Below are 18,551 nucleotides of genomic sequence, written 5' to 3'. Positions count from 1 at the left end.
CCTAAAGTCCCCAGCGAAGTCCCTCAGTGGAACAGCAGGGGACACAAAACAGGGTAGTGGCTTGCTTTATTTTATTGACTTGCATTTGCTGCTGATTGGGATAGACCTCTCCTCTCTTAACAGAGGATAGACCTCTGTTAAACAGGGACAAATTGTAACTTCACTATAAAATCCTTTTCTTGGAGTCCACCTCTGTGTTTATGATAATTTTCTCTGTACTGCTTTGCTTCAGAACAGAGGCTGCTGGTAGTAGGAGGGGTTATCCTTGGCTAGCCTAAACTTTGTTTGCCGGTGTTCTGCCGTATAGTGTCCGGCCATCAAATAGTGTCCGCCCCATACTGCGCATGCGCAGTACGGAGCAGACGAAGCATCGGAAAATCTCCGAAGCTGAACGGCGCCTGCACCGTGAGTGGAGGTGGTAGCCCCACCATCCAAGCGGACATAGGGTTGTGAATATTAGAGGGCCCCTGGACTCACGGCGCAGGCGCCGTTCATCCTCTGCAATTTTCGGAATCTGTGTTGCTGTGTACTGCGCATGCGCAGTACGCAGCGGACACTATCGGATGGCGGACGTTATATGACAAGACACCGGTGTTCAATCTTTCTGTAGTACAAAAATCTATTATCAACATCTCTATGGAAGGTTTAATCTTATCACAAGAAGAATAAACGCAATGGTATGTAGTGGTTCACCTTCCATAGTGCCTCTGTTTTGCTGATCTGTCCTGAGCAGCTACAAAGATATGACCCTGGATAGAAATTTTTCCATAGACTTCTAGGGAGCTTTCAGTTGGGAGAACTGTGGGCTTTCAAGATGAATCATTTTAACCCTCCTCTTCACCCACACCTTCACCACCCCTCTCCTCCTGACCTCTCCAAGCCATGTAGTGAATTTGCTCTAGAAAGATGTTTTTGTTTGTTTTCATTTTTGTTAGTTTAATGTAATGCTTTGCTGCTCAGTTCTGTCTTTTTACGCTTATTCTAGACAAGTCTTTTAACAGATCTCTATCTATCTGTTCAGGAACTGATGATGTAGTTGGCCCAGAAGGGATGGAAAAATTTTGTGAAGATATTGGTGTGGAACCAGAAAATGTAAGGCCAGGGTTTTTTTTTTTTAATTTGTTTAATAGTTACATAATTAATAGAGTTTCAAAAACACTGATGTTCATCAAGTTTAACCTCTATCAACTCCTGCAGTTTTACAGAGCCAGGTAGAGCAAAACGCCCCTGCATTGGCCCTGGCTCTATTCTCTGCATGCTTTCTAAAGGCATTCTAAGAAAAAAAACTTTGCGTGTTACTTGCCAAAAATGAATTTAAACAAAAAATTGCACTATTCTCGAAAGTGATAAAGAAATTAAATCATCATGTGACATGATACACTCTGTGAACAGATAATGTCTCTGTATTTTTCAAGTGATGAAACAAAGGGAAGACAGTTCAAAAAATGTGCAGAAAATTAATCCTCGTGGTAAATATGCAGAAATCCAAAAACTGATTAAACAAGGATTCCACCCCCGCCAAAAAATCCATGCAGAGCCTTCTGTGACGCCCAACATTCTGTGATCGGGGATGCTTACCAGATGGTAGGGACCACCTATTGCTAGAGTGGTCAGATGGGCAGGCAGAACAACCTCTGCAGGCTATAGAAAACCAGAAGGCCCCTGGGACACTCTCTGGTAGTAGGGTGGGTCCTCCAGTGTGGTCAAACTCTCACACTGGGCTATCAAACCAGCCGGAACCAGAAAGTAAACTATGCAAATAGAGAGCTCCAATAATCGAATACTGTATATGTAACGTTTATTGCATAAAGCCAAATGCCTACTTACAATGGGTAAAAAGCAGTAAAACATGGATAAAATCATTTGCCAGCAAACACAAATTCTTTCACCTGCATTTCCGGGGTCACGTTTTGGAGCTTTCTATTTGTATGGTTTACCTTCTGGTTCCAGCTGGTTTGGATATCCCACTGTGAGTTTGACCACACTGGAGGACCCATCCTACTACCAGAGTGTCCCAGAGCCTTCCTGGTTTTCTATACGCTGCAGAGGTTGTTATGCCTGCCTGTCTGACCATTCTAGTAATAGGCTTAGATTGTAAGCTCCCAGAAGCAGGACCCCTCTTGTATTGAATTGTATTATTACTGTATTGTCCCCTTTTATATTGTAAAGCACTAAGCAAACTGTTGGCGCTATATATAATCCTATATATTAATAGTAATGTACATGTGTGGTTTTATTTCATTAGAATAAAAGGTTACGTTTTAAGCCTAAAGTAGATCAGATTGGTGGGTAAAAGGCATCCCCATTTTTTGTTTTAATACTGGCAATAGACTGAGTACAAACATTTGATGATGAAGTGACAACTGGCCTTCAACACAGGGAAAGGAAAAGGATTGTATTGCACATATGTTTTTCAGTAAGCTGAAACATCTCACTTTGTGATATAGAGCATTTTAACAATCAGATGTGCTTGCTGTAGTCACATATTGCCTAATCCTTGCCAACAGGCTTTTGGGTAACAAACCTTTTGTGTGTGATTTCACTTACCTCTATGTAAGTTTTTAAACTCTAAATTAGTGTATGTGCATTCTGTTAAAAATAATGCACCAGCAAAAAGAAGAGTACAAGGAAAACGCTTTGATCCCTAATGAACAAAATGAGTTTCACTACCTCCCAGAGAGGTAGAGAGAAAATAACAATATGAGGAATAGACCAGCATTAGTTTACTCAAAGATCTTTCTCGCCCTCTACTCTCTCCCTTCCCCTTTCTCATATCTCTTAGTGATAGTATATCGTGTGTTGTTTTTCTGAAGAATATTGTGTGCCTAGGGGGACAGTTGTGTTTTGAGATTCTAATAATTGGTTCTCTACTGGTTTTCTGCTGTGGCAATGAAGTCTCTGATACACGTTCAGACACTCATTAGCTTGTATTTATTCTTTTCTCACAGGTTGTTATGCTTGTTTTAGCCTGGAAATTAGATGCACAGAACATGGGTTACTTTACATTACAAGAATGGTTAAAAGGAATGACTTCCCTACAGTAAGTAGTCACCAAATAGTCTTAATATGTTAACATGTCATTGATTAAGCTAGCCTACCATTTTCCCATAACTTTTTTTAGACCTCCTTCACACGGCCGTTTAGCACTGGATTCCAGCAATCTGAAACAGCAGATTCATGCCGCTGGAATGATAGGTGCATGCCATCAGTGGTGGCCTCTCAGCCTGTACAGCTAGAGACCGGTGTCCATGCCAGAATGCATCTGACTGCATCCAGGCTCGAGCACACATCCCTAACCAGAGGTAGTTGCATGGTGTGCAGTTACATGTGAATAGCAACGGCTGCTGTCAGTACTTAGTACAGGTTGAGCCGCCGCCACTATGCGCATACACCTGGCCTTCCAGCCATAAGATTTTGCTGATTTGCATCGCTGGAATCCGGTCAATGAGGCTAAATGGCTGTGTGAAGGAGGCCTTCATGTTGCTAGTTTCATTTCAGCCAACTTAAATCATGTATAATATACAATAATTTCCTAACATTGATAATTTAAACTATTGTTTTTTACTTGTTTAAGTGCCCGAATTCCTTTATAATGAATGAAAATTCCTAGTATGTTGATGACAACTTTCCTGCTAATACTGTCTTCGCTGACACATCTCTATTCCTGTGTCTCGGCCTGTACCTCAGTCTTTCAGGAACAAACACATACGTTACAGAGACATTTCTATTCTAAATCTAGCTTTTTTTTCTTGTCTGTCCCCAATCTCAGTTTTTTTGGTTAGAGTGAGGAAGGATTAGAAGAACCCCTGTCAGTTTTTTTTTTTTTTTTTTTGCGATTTTTTTTTTTTGTCTACAGTGCAGAGATTTCCCCTTCACTTTCTGTCTCTGATGTCACCAGTTTTTGCATCAGAATGCAAGAGGAAATCTCCCTAACAGGAATCCAGGCGTAGTATCCAGAACCTTGACTTGATATGCAAGGCCTCAAAATAATGTAAATGGACAAAAAGGAAAAGGCCTTATGTCGCCCAAAAACCACCTGTCAGAGACCAGGAAATCAGGCCGAGACAGAAGTACAGTTAAATCACACTTGTTTAATAATAAAAGTAAAAAGAACAAACATAGTCAAAACATAGCCAAAGTTCAGTAACCAGAACGGAGAGTCAGCCAAGCCAGAAGTCAGAGATCAGTGTAGTGGAACAGCAAGCAGGATCTGGAGCCAGAAGGGATGTCAACAAAGCAAGTCTTGAACAGGATCGCAGGAGAACGTTTCTGTGATGTTAACCAATGCAAAGGCAGAGCTCCTCTGGACTGGATGGCTTAAGTAGGCAGGACTAATGAGCAGGATTTCATCAACAGCTGAGTAACTGTGGAGAGAGATGGGAGCTGACAATTAGCCAACAGCTGTGTGGCCAGCTCAGAGAAGGAAGGGCTGAGCCCAGCCCTGACGGTACCCTCTCCTTAACTACCCCTCCCCTTCGTAGGACCACCAGGCTTGAGGGGAAAAAGTCTATGGAAATCATGGAGGAGGACAGGGGCATGTACGTCTGAGGATGAGCCCCAAGAGCATTCCTTTGGACCATACCCTTTGCAATGCACCAGGTACTGTATGCGCCCACAGAACCTATGGGAGTCAACAATGGACTATACTTCATACTCCTCATGGTTCCCAACCTGTACAGGGTACATGTGATAAGGAGGAATCACAGGAATTGGAACCGATTCCAACTTTGAAGCAGAGGAAAATTGTTTTGACAAGGCATCAGCCCTTACATTCTTAGTACTGGGTAAGAATGAGACAATGTAATTGAAACTTGACAAGAGCCCATCGCTCCCTTCTGGGAAAGAGGCATTTAGCCTCAGACAAGAATGTGAGATTCTTATGGTCAGTAAGAATGAGAACCGGCACAGTGGTACATTCAAGGCGATGTCTCTATTCTTTCAGGGCTAAAATGATCGGACAGCTCTCTGTCACCAATCTCATAATTGCACTCTGCAGGTGACAATTTCTTGGCAAAGTAGCCACAAGGATGCATAGAGCTCTCAGAGGTAGGACGTCGAGACAGAAGGGTGCCAACACCAGTCTCAGAAGCATCAACCTCAAGAATAAAAGGAAACGTAGGATCAGGATGTGCCAACACAAGAGCAGAAACAAAGGCAGCCTTGAGACTCTCAAAGGCCTTAATGGACTCTGCAGACCAACTTTGTGGGTGACCACCCTTTCTGGTCATATCAGTCAGGGGCTTGACCAGTTACTTACAAACTTCTGATAATAGTTGGCAAAGCCCAGGAAACGCTACAGAGGATGTAAACCCACAGGTCAGGGCCACTGTAGGACTGCCGAAAGTTTCTCTGGGTCCATCGAAAAACCAGCAGTGGAAATAACATAGCCCAGGAATTGAACCTGTTCACAATGGAACTCGTACTTCTCCAGTTTACAATAGAGATTTTCTCTCTTAGTTTCTGAAACACACGACAGACATCGTTGTGGTGGCTCTCCAGGGACTTGGAAAATATAAGAATATCATTGAGATAAACCACCACACATAACTGCAACAAATCTGGGTATTCATAATGGCCTGTTCTGGTATTAAATGCAATTTTTCACTCGCTACCCTCCTTAATCCTCACGAGATTGTATGCCCCTCTGAAATCAAGCTTCATGAAAACTGTTCTCCCTTGAGGCGGTCAAATATCTCCGTAATCAACGGAATCGGATAGGCATTCTTAATCATGAAAAAATTTAGACCTCTATAATCAATACAAGGTCTCAGTTCACCACTCTTATTCACAAATAAGAAACCAGCAGGAGATGAGGAGAAACTTTCGGCAGTCCTATAGTGGCCCCGACCTACCTGTGGGTTTACTGCCTCTGCAGCGTTTTCTGGGCTTTGCCAACTATTATCGGAAGTTTATTTGTAACTTCTCATCTCCGATCAAGCCCCCAACTGATATGACCAGAAAGGTTGTCACCTACAGAGTTGGTCTCCAGAGTCTGTTAAGGCCCTTGAGAGTCTCAAGGCTGCCTTTATGTCTGCTACTGTGTTGGCGCATCCTGATCCTACATTTCCTTTTATCCTTGAGGTTGATGCTTCTGAGACTGGTGTTGGCACCCTTCTGTCTCAATGTCCTACCTCTGAGAGTTCTTTGCATGCTTGTGGCTACTTTTCCAAGAAATTTTCACTTGCGGAGTGCAATTACGAGATTGGTGACAGAGAGAGCTGTTGACAATCATTTTAACCCTGAAAGAATGGAAACATATCCTCAAATGTACCACTGTGCCGGTTCTCATTCTTACTGACCATAAGATCTCAGTCTTGTCTGAGGCTAAATGCCTCTCTCCCAGAAGGATGCGATGGGCTCTTTTCTTGTCAAGTTTGGAAATTTTCTGCCGAACAAACGATAAATTGAAAGGTTAATTTGTTTCCCGTCCAAACTGTTTGCACTAGGTATATGTAAAAAAAAAAAAAAAAAATTGATTAATTTATGTCCACTGAATGATTTCTCGGTCATTACATGATGGTACTATTGTTTTCTCTCACAGCCGAATATCAGTTTTTCGAAAATGGATGCGGCCGATTTTTCGTATAGTATATGGCCAGCATAAGATACAAGTCAGATTTCAGGCATCCCCTGCAAAAAATAAAAATAAAAAATCATTTTTGGTGCTCTGCTCCCATTAGGAACATGTTTAAATGGATGCAGGCCCAGCAGATTTCCCCATTAGTGCCCTGCAGCTGCACAGCTGATTGATAATTATGAAACCACCCCCATTAGATTAATTTTCCCACATGGGCACAGAGAAACGCAGAGACATTTCTTCAGAATAACAAAAGGTGGGAATCTGGAACAAAGTTGTTATAATCCTTGCAATGTACATAGATCACCCACAGGGAAATGTTTTTTCTTAACAAAAGTGGAATTGTGCTTTAAATAGAAGTTAGTTTCACACCTGCCATCATTTAAAGTGCCTCTGATTAACCCCAAATACAGTTCAGCTATTCTAGTAGGTCTTTCCTGAAATTTTCTTAGTCACATCCTAAAGTAAAAGTCATGGCCCACAAAGAGCATCCAAAGCATCAGAGGGATCTTGTTGTTAAAAGGTATCAGTGAGGAGAAGGGTACTAAATATTTTCCAAGGCATTAGATATACCATGCAACACAGTGAAGAAAATATGGCCAGTGACATTACCAAGAACTGGATTTCCCTCCAAAATTGATGAAAAAAAAACTGGTCAGTGAGGCTGCCAAGCGACCTACAGCAACATTAAAAGAGCTGCAGTCTCCCGTATTCTTCATATGTCTCGGCTATGGGGTAGGATGGCAAGACGGAAGCCTTTTTTTTTTTTTACAAAGAAAAACATCCAATCCCGGCTACATTTTGCAAAAACATTTAAAGTCTCTTGACCTTAGTCCAGATAGAGGGAATTATGAACAGTTCCAAATACCAGTCAATATTGGTACAAAACCTTCAGCTTGTTGCTAGAAAGCTGAACATGAAGAGTAACTTCATCTTTTAGCATGACAACGACCCAAAGCATACACTCAAATCAACAAAGGAATGACTTCACCAGAAGAAGACTTGAGTTTTTGAATGGGCCAGCCAGAACCCAGACCTTAATCTGATTAAAAATCTGTGGGTGATCTGAAGAGGGCTGTGCACAAGAGATGCCCTCACAATCTAACAGATTTGGAATGTTTTTGCAAAGAAGAGTGGGCAAATATATAATGCCAAGTCAAGATGTACCATGCGGATAGACTCATACCCAAAAAGACTGAGTGCTGTAATAAAATCAAAAGGTGCTTCAACAAAGTATTGGTGTAGGGGTGTGCACACTTATGCAACCATATTATTTTACTTTTTTATTTTTACTTCCCTTCACCTAAAAGATTTCAGTTTGTTGCTCAGCTGAGTTGTGCAGTTTATAGGTCACGTTAACCACTTCGATACCGGGCACTTATACACCTTCCTGCCCAGACCAATTTTCATCTTTCAGCGCTGTCACACTTTGATTGACAGTTGCGCAGTCACACAACACTGTACCCAAGCTACATTTTTATTGTTTTTTTTTTCCCACAAATATAGCTTTCTTTTGGTGGTATTTGATCAGCTCTGGGATTTTTATTTCTTGTTAAACCAATAAAAAAAGGCTGAAAATTTTCTGTTACAAAACTTTGTAAATAAGTAAGTTTTCTCCTTCACTGATGGGGCTGCACTGACTGGCACTGATAAGGCAGCATTGATGGGCACCGATGAGGTGGTACTGATGATGGGCACTAATATGTGGCACTGATGGAGCACTGATATGCAGCATTGATGGTACACATAGGTGGCACGGATGGGCACTGATAGGCCGCACGGGTGGGCACTGATAGGCGGCACAGATGGGCACTGATAGGTGGCATGGATGGGCACTGATAGAGACACTGATGTACACTTATTAATGGTACGGATGGATGCCAATCAGTGCCAAACAATGCCTGCCAATCAGTGATGCCCATTGTGGGCACTGGCATACATTGTGGGCTCTGATTGGCATCCATTGTAGGCACTGATTTTCATCCCTGGTGGTCTAGGATGGCATACCTGGTGGTGAGCATCACTGGTTATCTGGTGGCATCCTTGGTGGTCCAATGTGGACAACCTCAGGCGGGCTGTGCTGATAATGGATCAGTGCAGACCCCCAACCCCCGTCAGAGGAGCAGCCGATCGACTCTCCTCTACTCGCGTATAACAGACGTGAGTAAGGAAAAGCTGATCACCAGCTCTTCCCGTTTACATCGTCATCAGCCGTGATTGGACACGGCTGATCACATGGTAAAGAGTCTCCGTCAGAGACTCTTTGCCTAGATCGGAGTTGCGGTGTGTCAGAATGACACACCTCAACAACGATTGCCACGATGTGTGCTCCCGAGAGCACGCAGCGGCTTGATGTCTTGCTGGACATCATATGACGCCCGGTCAGGATATTGAAACCACTTTGCCGATGTCATATTGCTGTATGGCGGGCGGCAAGTGGTTAAAGGTGGAAAAAGTTCTGAAATGATGTCCAATTTTTTTTTTTTTACATCACTGTAACCTCAAATTTTAACAGGGGTGTGTAGATTTTATATATCCACTGTATAGTTGTTTCTTAGCCATGCTGATAATCTTCAATTAGTGTCAGGGTCTCCAGCTGAATAAAATATACTCTGTCTCTAATTATATAAAATGTCCACAAGCTTTTAGTTACAAGACAGCATATGATTTTTGCCTAGCCTTCAGATCTCATCTCAAGAGGGCAGTTTTTATTTATGACATCAAGTGGTAGCTTTTAGTCACAATAATTTTATCATTTGTAAATGCTAATGATTATTGTAAAGTACATAAGTTAACATTATATCAGCTTCAGACTACTGTTTTGTCTTTGTTTTTGTCTTTTAGATGTGATACCACTGAGAAACTTCGAAACACTCTGGATTACTTGAGATCCTTATTAAATGAGCCAACAAACTTTAAACGTATTTATAGATATGCTTTTGATTTTGCACGGGTAGGTAAGATTTACTGCCAATAGCTGAAAATAATTTATTTCTAACATCATTAGATGACATCGCCGCCTGGGTATTTAAACAAAAACGCACAGATCTGCATTTTCAATGGTAAATATCACTGCATTTTCTAGTTTGACGCTGACGAAAAGAGGTTGTAAACCTCCATGCGGAAGTTGTACCTATAGGCAAGCCTTACAACAAGGCTTACCTATAGGTACTGTAAATATCTCCTAAATGTGCACCATTTAGGAGATATTTACTCTTTACTGTGCCAATGATGTCATCGGCGCATGCGCTCTGAAAGAACGGCCGCCTGTGCCATTGAAGAATGGTGTATTGCATGCTGTTCATATTCGCTCAGTCACTACGAAATTAATTCTGTTCTGCAAAAAAACTGTTTGATCCTGCTGTTCTCTTCACCTTCTGTTCATGTCCCCAATTCAGCTAGGGATTTTGCAGCTGTGGTGGTATCCTCTGCACATGCTCAATCTTCAGTGAGTTTTTATGCTGAGCATTTCCTCCCTATAACATCTGAGCAGCCCATGTGACTATAGAGTCACACGTGGGCATACAGTATCTCAAAAAAGTGAGTACACCTCTCACATTTTAGTAAATATTTTATTATATCTTTTCATGTGACAAAACTGAAGAAATTACACTTTGCTACAAAGTAAAGTAAAAAATATAAAAATGAAGGAGCACTAGTGTAATTTAAATGTTACAGAGAATATAACAGAATATGTAAAAAGGAAATCAAGGATGCAAAAATTCAAAACGAAAGACAGATTTCAAATATATTAATAGTAAAAAGTTCAAGTCTGAGCATGTAGGCCCTTTACAAAATAACAGAGAGTGGGTGACTGGGGACAGAGAGAAGGCTAATTTATTACATACTTTCTTCAGCTCTGTGTATACAAAGGAGTATGGGGGAGCTCATATCTATAATGGGGGTGGTAGTGACACAGTCCCAAATCCACAATGTCTCAAAAGTGATATGAACCAGAAATATTTGGACAGAATAAAGGTGGATAAAGCACCTGGACCTGATGGCATCCACCCATGGATCCTAAAAGAATTGAGCTCTATAATTTCAAAGCCATTGTATCTAATTTTTAGGGACTCCTTAATGACAGGAATAGTATCACTGGATTGGCGCAGGGCCAATGTGGTTGCCTATATTTAAAAAGGGAACAAAGTGTTTACCAAGTAACAGCCTGTTAGTTTAACTTCTATAGTTGGCAAGATACTGGAGAGATTAATCAGAGACCACATAGATAAATTCTTGCATGAAAAAAATATTTTAAGCAACAGACAGCATGGATTCATGAAAGACAGAAGTTGTCAGACAAACCTGATTTCTTTTTATGAGGAGGTAAGTAAAACCTTGGACAGAGGGGTGGCGGTGGACGTGGTATACTTGGATTTTGCAAACCGTTCAGTTTGCGTACAGTTCCACACACACGGCTCATGTGTAAGGTAAAGGCTACAAGTTTGGAAATATCAGTTTGTAAATGGATAGAAAACTGGCTAAAAGACAAAATTCAAAGAGTAGTGGTTAATTATTCTTGCTCTGAATGGTCTAAGGTTATCAGTGGTGTACCCCAAGGTTCAGTGCTGGAACCCTTACTTTGTAATATCCTTATAAATGATATTGGGTCTGGGATCAAAAGTAACATTTCCGTCATTGCAGATGACACCAAGCTATGCAGTGGAATAACGTCCAATTTACAAGCTGACCTCAATGCTCTGTCTAATTGGGCAACTATGTGGCAGATAAGGTTTAATGTTGATAAATGTAAAGTTATGCACTTGGGGCCTAAGAATATGCATGCATCATACATACTAGGGGGAGTACAACTGGGGGAATCCATAGTGGATAAAGATCTGGGGGTTTTGGTAGATCATAAGCTCAATAATAGCATGCAATGCAAAGCTGTGGTTTCCAAAGCGAGCAAAGTCCTTTCTTGTATAAAGAGAGGTATGGACTCCAGAGAGAAAGATATAATTTTGCCCCTGTTCAAATCATTAGTAAGACCTCATCTGGAATATGCAGTTCAGTTTTGGGCACCAGTTCTCAAAAAGGATATTGGGGAACTGGAGAAAGTGCAGAGAAGGGAAAGATTAGAGGAACTGAGTTTATTCACTCTTGATAAGAGGAGATTAAGGGGGATATGATCAACATGTACAAATATAGAAGGGGTCCATATAGTGAAACTTGGTGTTGAGTTATTCACTTTACATTCAACACAGAGGACAAGGGGGCACACTTTATGTCTAGAGGAAAAGAGATTTCATCTCCAAATACGGAAAGGTTTCTTCACAGTAAGAGCTGTGAAAATGTGGAATAGACTCCCTGCAGAGGTGGTTCTGGGCAGCTCAGTAGATTGCTTTAAGAAAGGCCTGGATTATTTCCTAAATGTACATATAATAACTGGGTACTAACATTATAGGTAAAGTTGATCCGCGAAAATCTGATTGCCTCTCGGGGGATCAGGAAGAAATTTTTTCCCCTGCTGTAGCATATTGGATCATGCTCTGCTGGGGTTTTCACCTTCCTCTGGATCAACTGTGGGTATATATAGAATTGGGTATATGGGATTGTATGATGATATTTTTTTTTTTTTTGTACTTGAACTGGATGGACTTGTGTGTCTTTTTTCAACCTAACTATGTAAAGTAGTGAGTGTACAGCTTGTATAACAGTGTAAGTAAATTTGCTGTCCCCTCAAAATAACTCAGCACACAGCCATTAATGTCTAAACCGCTGGCAACAAAAGTGAGTACACCTCTAAGTGAAAATGTCCACATTGTGGCCAAAGTGTAAATTTTTTGTGTGGCCACCGTTATTTTCCAGCAATGCCTAAGCCCTCTTTGGCATGGAGTTTACCAGAGCCACTGGAATCCTATTTCGCTCCTCCATGGCAACATCACAGAGCTGGTGGATGTTTAGAGACCTTGAGCTCCTCTACCTTCCGTATGTCCAAATTGGGCCCAAAGTAGCAATATTTTTTGTGACCACCATTGTTTTCCAGTACTGCCTTAACCCTCTTGGGCATGGAGTTCACCAGAGCTGTTACATGTTGCCACTGGAGCCCTCTTCTACACCTCCATGACGACATCACAGAGCTGGTGGATGTTAGAGACCTTGCGCTCCTCCACCTTCCATTTGAGAATGCCCCACAGATGCTCAATAGGGTTTAAGTCTGGAGATATGCTTGGTTAGTCCATCACCTTTACCCTCAGCTTCTTTAGCAAGGCAGTAGTTGCCTTGGAGGTGTGTTTTGGGTCGTTATCATGTTGGAATACTGCCCTGCGGCCCAGTCTCTGAAGAGAGGGGATCAGGCTCTGCTTCAGTATGTCACAGTACATGTTGGCATTCATGGTTCCCTCAATGAATTGTAGGTCTCCAGTGCCGGTAGCACTCATGCAGCCCCAGACCATGACACTCCCACCACCATGCTTGACTGTAGGCAAGACACACTTGTCTTTGCACTCCTCACCTGGTTGCCGCCACACACACTTGACATCATCTGAACTAGACCACAGGCCATGGTTCCAATAATCCATGTCCTTACTCTGCTTGTCTTCAGCAAACTGTTTGCGGGCTTTTTTGTGCATCATCTTAAGAATAGGCTTCCTTTTGGGAAGACGGCCATGCAGAATAATTTGATGCAGTGTGGCGTATGGTCCGAGGACTGACATGCTGACCCCCACCCCTTCAACATTTGCAGCAATGCTGACAGTACTCAATTTCCCAAAGACAACCTCTGGATATGACACTGAGCACGTGCACTCAACTTCTTTGGTCAATAATGGCGAGGCCTGTTCTGAATGGAACCTGTCCTGTTAAACCGCTGTATGGTCTTGGCCACCATGCTGTAGCACAGTTTAGGGTCTTGACAATCTTCTGATATCCTAGGCCATCTTTATGTGGGGCAACAATTCTTTTTTTCAGATCCTCAGAGTTCTTTTGAACTTTCAGTGACCAGTGTGAGAGAGTGAGAGAGATAACACCAAATTTAACACACCTGCTCCCTGTACACATCCTGAGACTGTGTAATACTAACGAGTCACATGACACAGGGTAGGGAAAATGGCTAATTGGGCCCAATTTGGACATTTTCACTTAGAGGTGTACTCACTTTTGTTGCCAGCAGTTTAGACATTAATGGCTGTGTGTTGAGTTATTTTGAGAGGACAGCAAATTTACTTACACTGTTATACAAGCTGTACACTCACTACTTTACATCGTAGCAGTGTCATTTCTTCAGTGTTGTCACATAAAAAAGATATAATAAAATATTTACAAAAATGTGAGGGGTGTACTCACTTTTGTGAGATAGTGTATGCCCACATGTGACTATTGTCGCATGGGCTGCTCAGATGTGATAGGGAGGAAATGCTCAGCATAAAAACTCACTGAAGATTGAGCATGTGCAGTGGATGCCACCACAGCTGCAAAGTCCCTAGCTGAATTGGGAGCATGAACAGAAGGTGAAGAGAACAGCAGGATCAAATAGGTTTTGTGAGATACTGTATACACAGTGGTAAATGACAGCCCACTCCCTCCTCCTCCTTGCCCACTAATCATCTAAACACAATAGGGGTTGGATATTACATGTGGATTACGGCAGGCTTCACCTCCCTCTTATGGGAGGTGTTTATTGGTCTTATTTATTTATTTTTACTGTGTATTCCAAAGGCTGTTTGTTTTTTGTTTTTTTGTTGTTGTTTTTTTTGAACATGTGACCAGCAGCAGAGGACTAGAAGCTCTTCCTGCTTATGTTAACCTGCAGACAGGCTGGGAAAGATCTGGGTCATGTGACAGTTGTATATCGATTAGGAAAAGGGGTAATTTTTTTTTTTATTATTATTATTAAAATTATTACAGTGCCATCATATAATACAGAAATAGAAGGGACAAACAATTTAACAGTGTGTGTTTAGTATGACTTTAAAAAGAATCTTATTCAGTATCAGTGCAGTATGGACATGTTTTAACAGGAATGGAAAGAAAGACTGCTGTTAAATATCAAATACTGAATGTATGGTGATAAACTAATTTTAATTTGTGGTAATTAATCTTAAAGTGTACTTGCATTTTCTAAGTGGTTTTTTCAGTATGAACATTAGATTTGTGTTGTAATGGATGATGAGCCCATCTCTTTTACACACACATTTGTAAGGGATCTTTCTGAGACAGTAACGCCTGGTCTGTGATGGATCTCTTTTCAAAGGGTGGTATAAGAGCGACTGGCAGGTGTGTAGGAGGCTCTACAGACAATTCCTGACACTTTTTTTGCCGAAGTGCAATTTTAAATTGCAGGACCATGCTGCAACTACAACCTAAGCATTTATTTTGCAGTTGCAATGTGTCCTATTGATCTCAATGGGAATGTTTGACAAGTGGTGCCACTGTCATTCTGTGGCCCAAGTTAAAAATGCCGAAGCTGTGAAGCAAAGCACTGTGGTTGTGACATGTGCACAGCCCTATTAGGCTGCGGCATGTCCACAGCCCTGTTAGGCTGTAATGTTAGAAATGGAAGTGAGTGGCTGGAGGGGCAGTAAAACCGCAACTCTGAATTATATTTAAATAGTACTCTATATCAAGCTTATCACTGTGACTATGAAGCAGAGCTAAATCATTTGTGGACCACTGCAGCTCTTACTATAATGTTCAAGCATGAACAGCATGCTTGCACATCATGGCACAATTGCCCTCTAATGTGCTCTCCTGCACTGCAAGGACCACACTCCTACTCATTGTTCCATCCATAACTGCTGACATCTTCTGCAGGTCTTCTTCCAGATCTGCCATTGGGAGGACACTGATAATGTAATTATGGATACATAAATATGCTGAGAATGGGCTTGGAGTGTACAGTAAAGATAGATTTGTTAGCAGACACATTTTCTTTCTCGTTCACTGAAGGACACAAGATATAGAGAGGTTAGGTTGAACTGCTGCCTACTAGAGCTGCACGATTAATCATTAAATCGCAATTTCGAATCAACCCCCCTCAGGATATCTATGCCCAATTTGCCGATTCATTCATGTAACAAATGTAGAGAGTTCTCTGCTCGTGCAGATGATAAAAAAAAAACTGGCAACCTGACAAGTTTTTCACAACATTGTCCAGCTAGTAAATAATTATAAACATTGTAACTTTTCATTCTTAGATCAAAGGAATGAACTTCATCGGTAAATGAGGGAAATTTAACCACTTAAAGACTAAACCTTTTCCTGACACTTGTTTTCTGACACCTCGGAACTTTGGACACCAGGGACGCATACTTGCATGTCCCCATATGCATCAGTTATCAAAGGTTTCTATGGTTTGCTGTCGGGGACGAGCACTACCAATTTGTAGCTCTCCCTTTTGGCCTGGCGTCAGCATTGAGGGTCTTCACCAAGGTGATATCCCCAATTTTGGCTTTGCTAACGAAGCGAGGGATCGCAATGGTGGGTTACCTGGACAACCTCCTTCTGAGAGCAGCTTCTGCCTCAGATTTAAGGGAGGATGTGGCAATCCCTATGCAAACTCTTTAGGACTGATCCTACAGAAGTCGTGTTGGTGCCAACTCAACGCCTGGAGTACCTGGGCCTACTTCTGGACTCCTCAGAGGCGAAATGTATTTCAGCTCCTTTGCCTAAGGTGGGGCATGCCAGATGTGGATCTCCTGGCTTCTCCACTCAATTGGAAGGAACAGTGGCCAGGTCAAAGAAGCATTGGTGGCACCATGGGGGGCATTATCGGCTGATTTATGCTTTTCCCCACTCAAACTTCGCAGAGTGGAAAACAAGGGGATTCTGGTAATTCTGATTGCCCCAGATTGGCCTCGGCATCCGTGGTATGCCGACATAGTACGAATGGTGGCGGATGTTCCTTGGCAACTGCCGATGCGAGAGTGCCTTCTGTCGCAAGGTCCAATACTTCATCCTGCTTTACCATCATTGGCTTTAACGGCATGGCTGTTGAAAGCCAGGTGCTAAGGGACCGAGGTCTGTTGGATTCGGTAATATCTGCATTCCTTGGACGTGGTCTGGGCTCTGTGGGTGTATCTGTCTGCCACGGCTCCTTTTCGGAGGTCGGACTTGCTGTTTGTATTGGTGGCTGGTCCAAAGAAGCGACTGGCGGTCTCATCGGCCACCATTTCTTGGTGGATCAGACAGATTGTGGTTCAGGCTTATGCCATAAGGGGGTGAGCGCCTCTCTTTCCTGTTACGGCACATTCGACCAGGGCAATTGGTGCCTCTTGGGCTTTCCGACATCAAGCTTCTGTTTCCCAGGTGTGTAAGGTGGCGACCTGGTCGTCCATTCACACTTTCACAAAATTTTACAAGGTTGATGTGAGCGCATTTTCAGATGCTTGCTTCAGGTGCAAGGTTTTGCAGGCGGCTGTTTAAGGTTGCAACTCCTCCGTTGAGGAGCTCTGGTTGTTATGGGTGGAGTTATTTTCTTGCTGTTCCCACCTCTCGTTTCTTTGACACTGCTTGGGGATGTCAAGATGAAGAGGCTGTGTCCGTCAATGAACGAACGAGAAAATAGGATTTTTGTACTCACCGTAAAATCCTTTTCTCTGAGGTTCATTGACGGACACAACACCCACCCCTATTTATGTTAGTACTGCTTTTGAGGAACTGAGCTGCTGGATGCAGTGCGAGGGGTTATAGCCAGTAGAACCGCCCCTGGGTACTGTGCAAGTGTTGCTGTTTTTAACACTTTCTGCCTATTCCTCTTCTAAAGGGGCGATATAACCCTAAGGTCAAGATGAAGATACTGTGTCCATCAATGAACTTGAAGAGAAAAGGGTTTTACGGTGAGTACAAAAATCCTATTTTTTTGCTAGAAAATTATTTGGAACCCCCAAACATTTATATATATTTTTAGCAGAGACCCTAGGGAATACAATGGCAAGTGTTGCAATATTTTATTTTATTCTAAGAAAAAAAATTGTGATTCTCATTTTAGCCAGAATCATGCAGCTCTACTGGCTACATGAGGATTTGGACAACCCTTCTTACTCTTAGCATGCCACTGTTTTTTTCTAGAGTCCCAGAAAGAGGTATACCTTTTTCTACTATGTAACTGTACAGCACAGGACACCAGCTCAATTCCCGTATACCCTGGGTTATAGGCTGATACTATCAGGTGAATGGACACTGGCAAGCTTTTAAGGATTTACCCAATGAGTGTCCCCCCTATAACTGTACCCCATTCTGTGAGTCCTCTGTTTTTTGCTAGTGTCCTAGGTGATGGACCTCTACTTTACAGAGAGATCACTTTTTATTTAACTAGTTTATTATTTTATCTTCAGATTCTTTAATCAACTTTTCACTGTCTTTTAAAACAGTAGAAGCCATGCATCCAGATCAGTGCATCCTTGGTAAAACCTTGGAAACTGTACTCGGCCCCGATGCTGTGGGGACAGCCTGTACTGTTGCCTTGGGCACTGGGTCCTGTGTAGGCCCTCACCTCTGAACTTTGTGCAATGCCTGTAGCTAGCGTGCAGGGCCCTGGTTAACAGTAGGGCGGCCTACATGGGGGTTGCCACATACTTCTCCTTGGACACACTGTGGGTACCCCATGAGGGAATACTCTTACCCCTATCAAAACTAGGCAAAAGGAAGCAACAGCATCTCAAATCTCAGTGATGAATTCGCTTTTGCCTGAGGTCATTCTCATAATGATGAAGCTTCCCTTGCACCAGATTTTAGCAGTGGTCTGTGCATCTGATTCTAGCTTTATCTCAGGCAAGCAGCCTACCTGACTATAGCAGACTTCTCTGCCTGTAATATTTCCTCAGATAATTAACAGCTTTAATATAGCCATCACTGTCCAAGGCTCAAAAAAATGCCAGACTTCTCCAGCTCTATAAAAGCAAAGGGTGCATGTAGGTGTTAGAGATTTTTAAACTTTAAATTATACAATTAAAAATAGTATCCACCAAAGCTGGGTATAGATGGAGCAATTGCAGGAAAGAAAATTGCTCAATTCAATAATCAACTCAGTCGGTGT

General features: G+C 42.2%; 1 protein-coding gene across 3 annotated transcripts in view; it reads left to right on the top strand.

Annotated features, from left to right (window-relative positions):
• Positions 1 to 18,551, top strand: part of DCUN1D4 (defective in cullin neddylation 1 domain containing 4) — a 174,390-nt gene that overhangs the window by 133,356 nt on the left and 22,483 nt on the right. For all 3 annotated transcript variants that reach the window (XM_077477508.1, XM_077477506.1, XM_077477507.1), the window contains 3 exons: positions 1,022 to 1,092; positions 2,949 to 3,040; positions 9,422 to 9,530. In XM_077477508.1, coding sequence (XP_077333634.1) covers positions 1,022 to 1,092; positions 2,949 to 3,040; positions 9,422 to 9,530 — 272 coding nt within the window. The remainder of the gene's footprint in view (positions 1 to 1,021; positions 1,093 to 2,948; positions 3,041 to 9,421; positions 9,531 to 18,551) is intronic.

This window comes from Lithobates pipiens, unplaced genomic scaffold (genome assembly GCF_037356315.1).
Source record: "Lithobates pipiens isolate NorthernLeopardFrog02 unplaced genomic scaffold, aLitPip1_a1.2 Scaffold_13, whole genome shotgun sequence".
Lineage (NCBI taxonomy): Eukaryota > Metazoa > Chordata > Amphibia > Anura > Ranidae > Lithobates > Lithobates pipiens.
The sequence above is the reverse complement of the archived record's forward strand: the minus strand, read 5'-3'. Positions and strand labels throughout refer to the sequence as shown.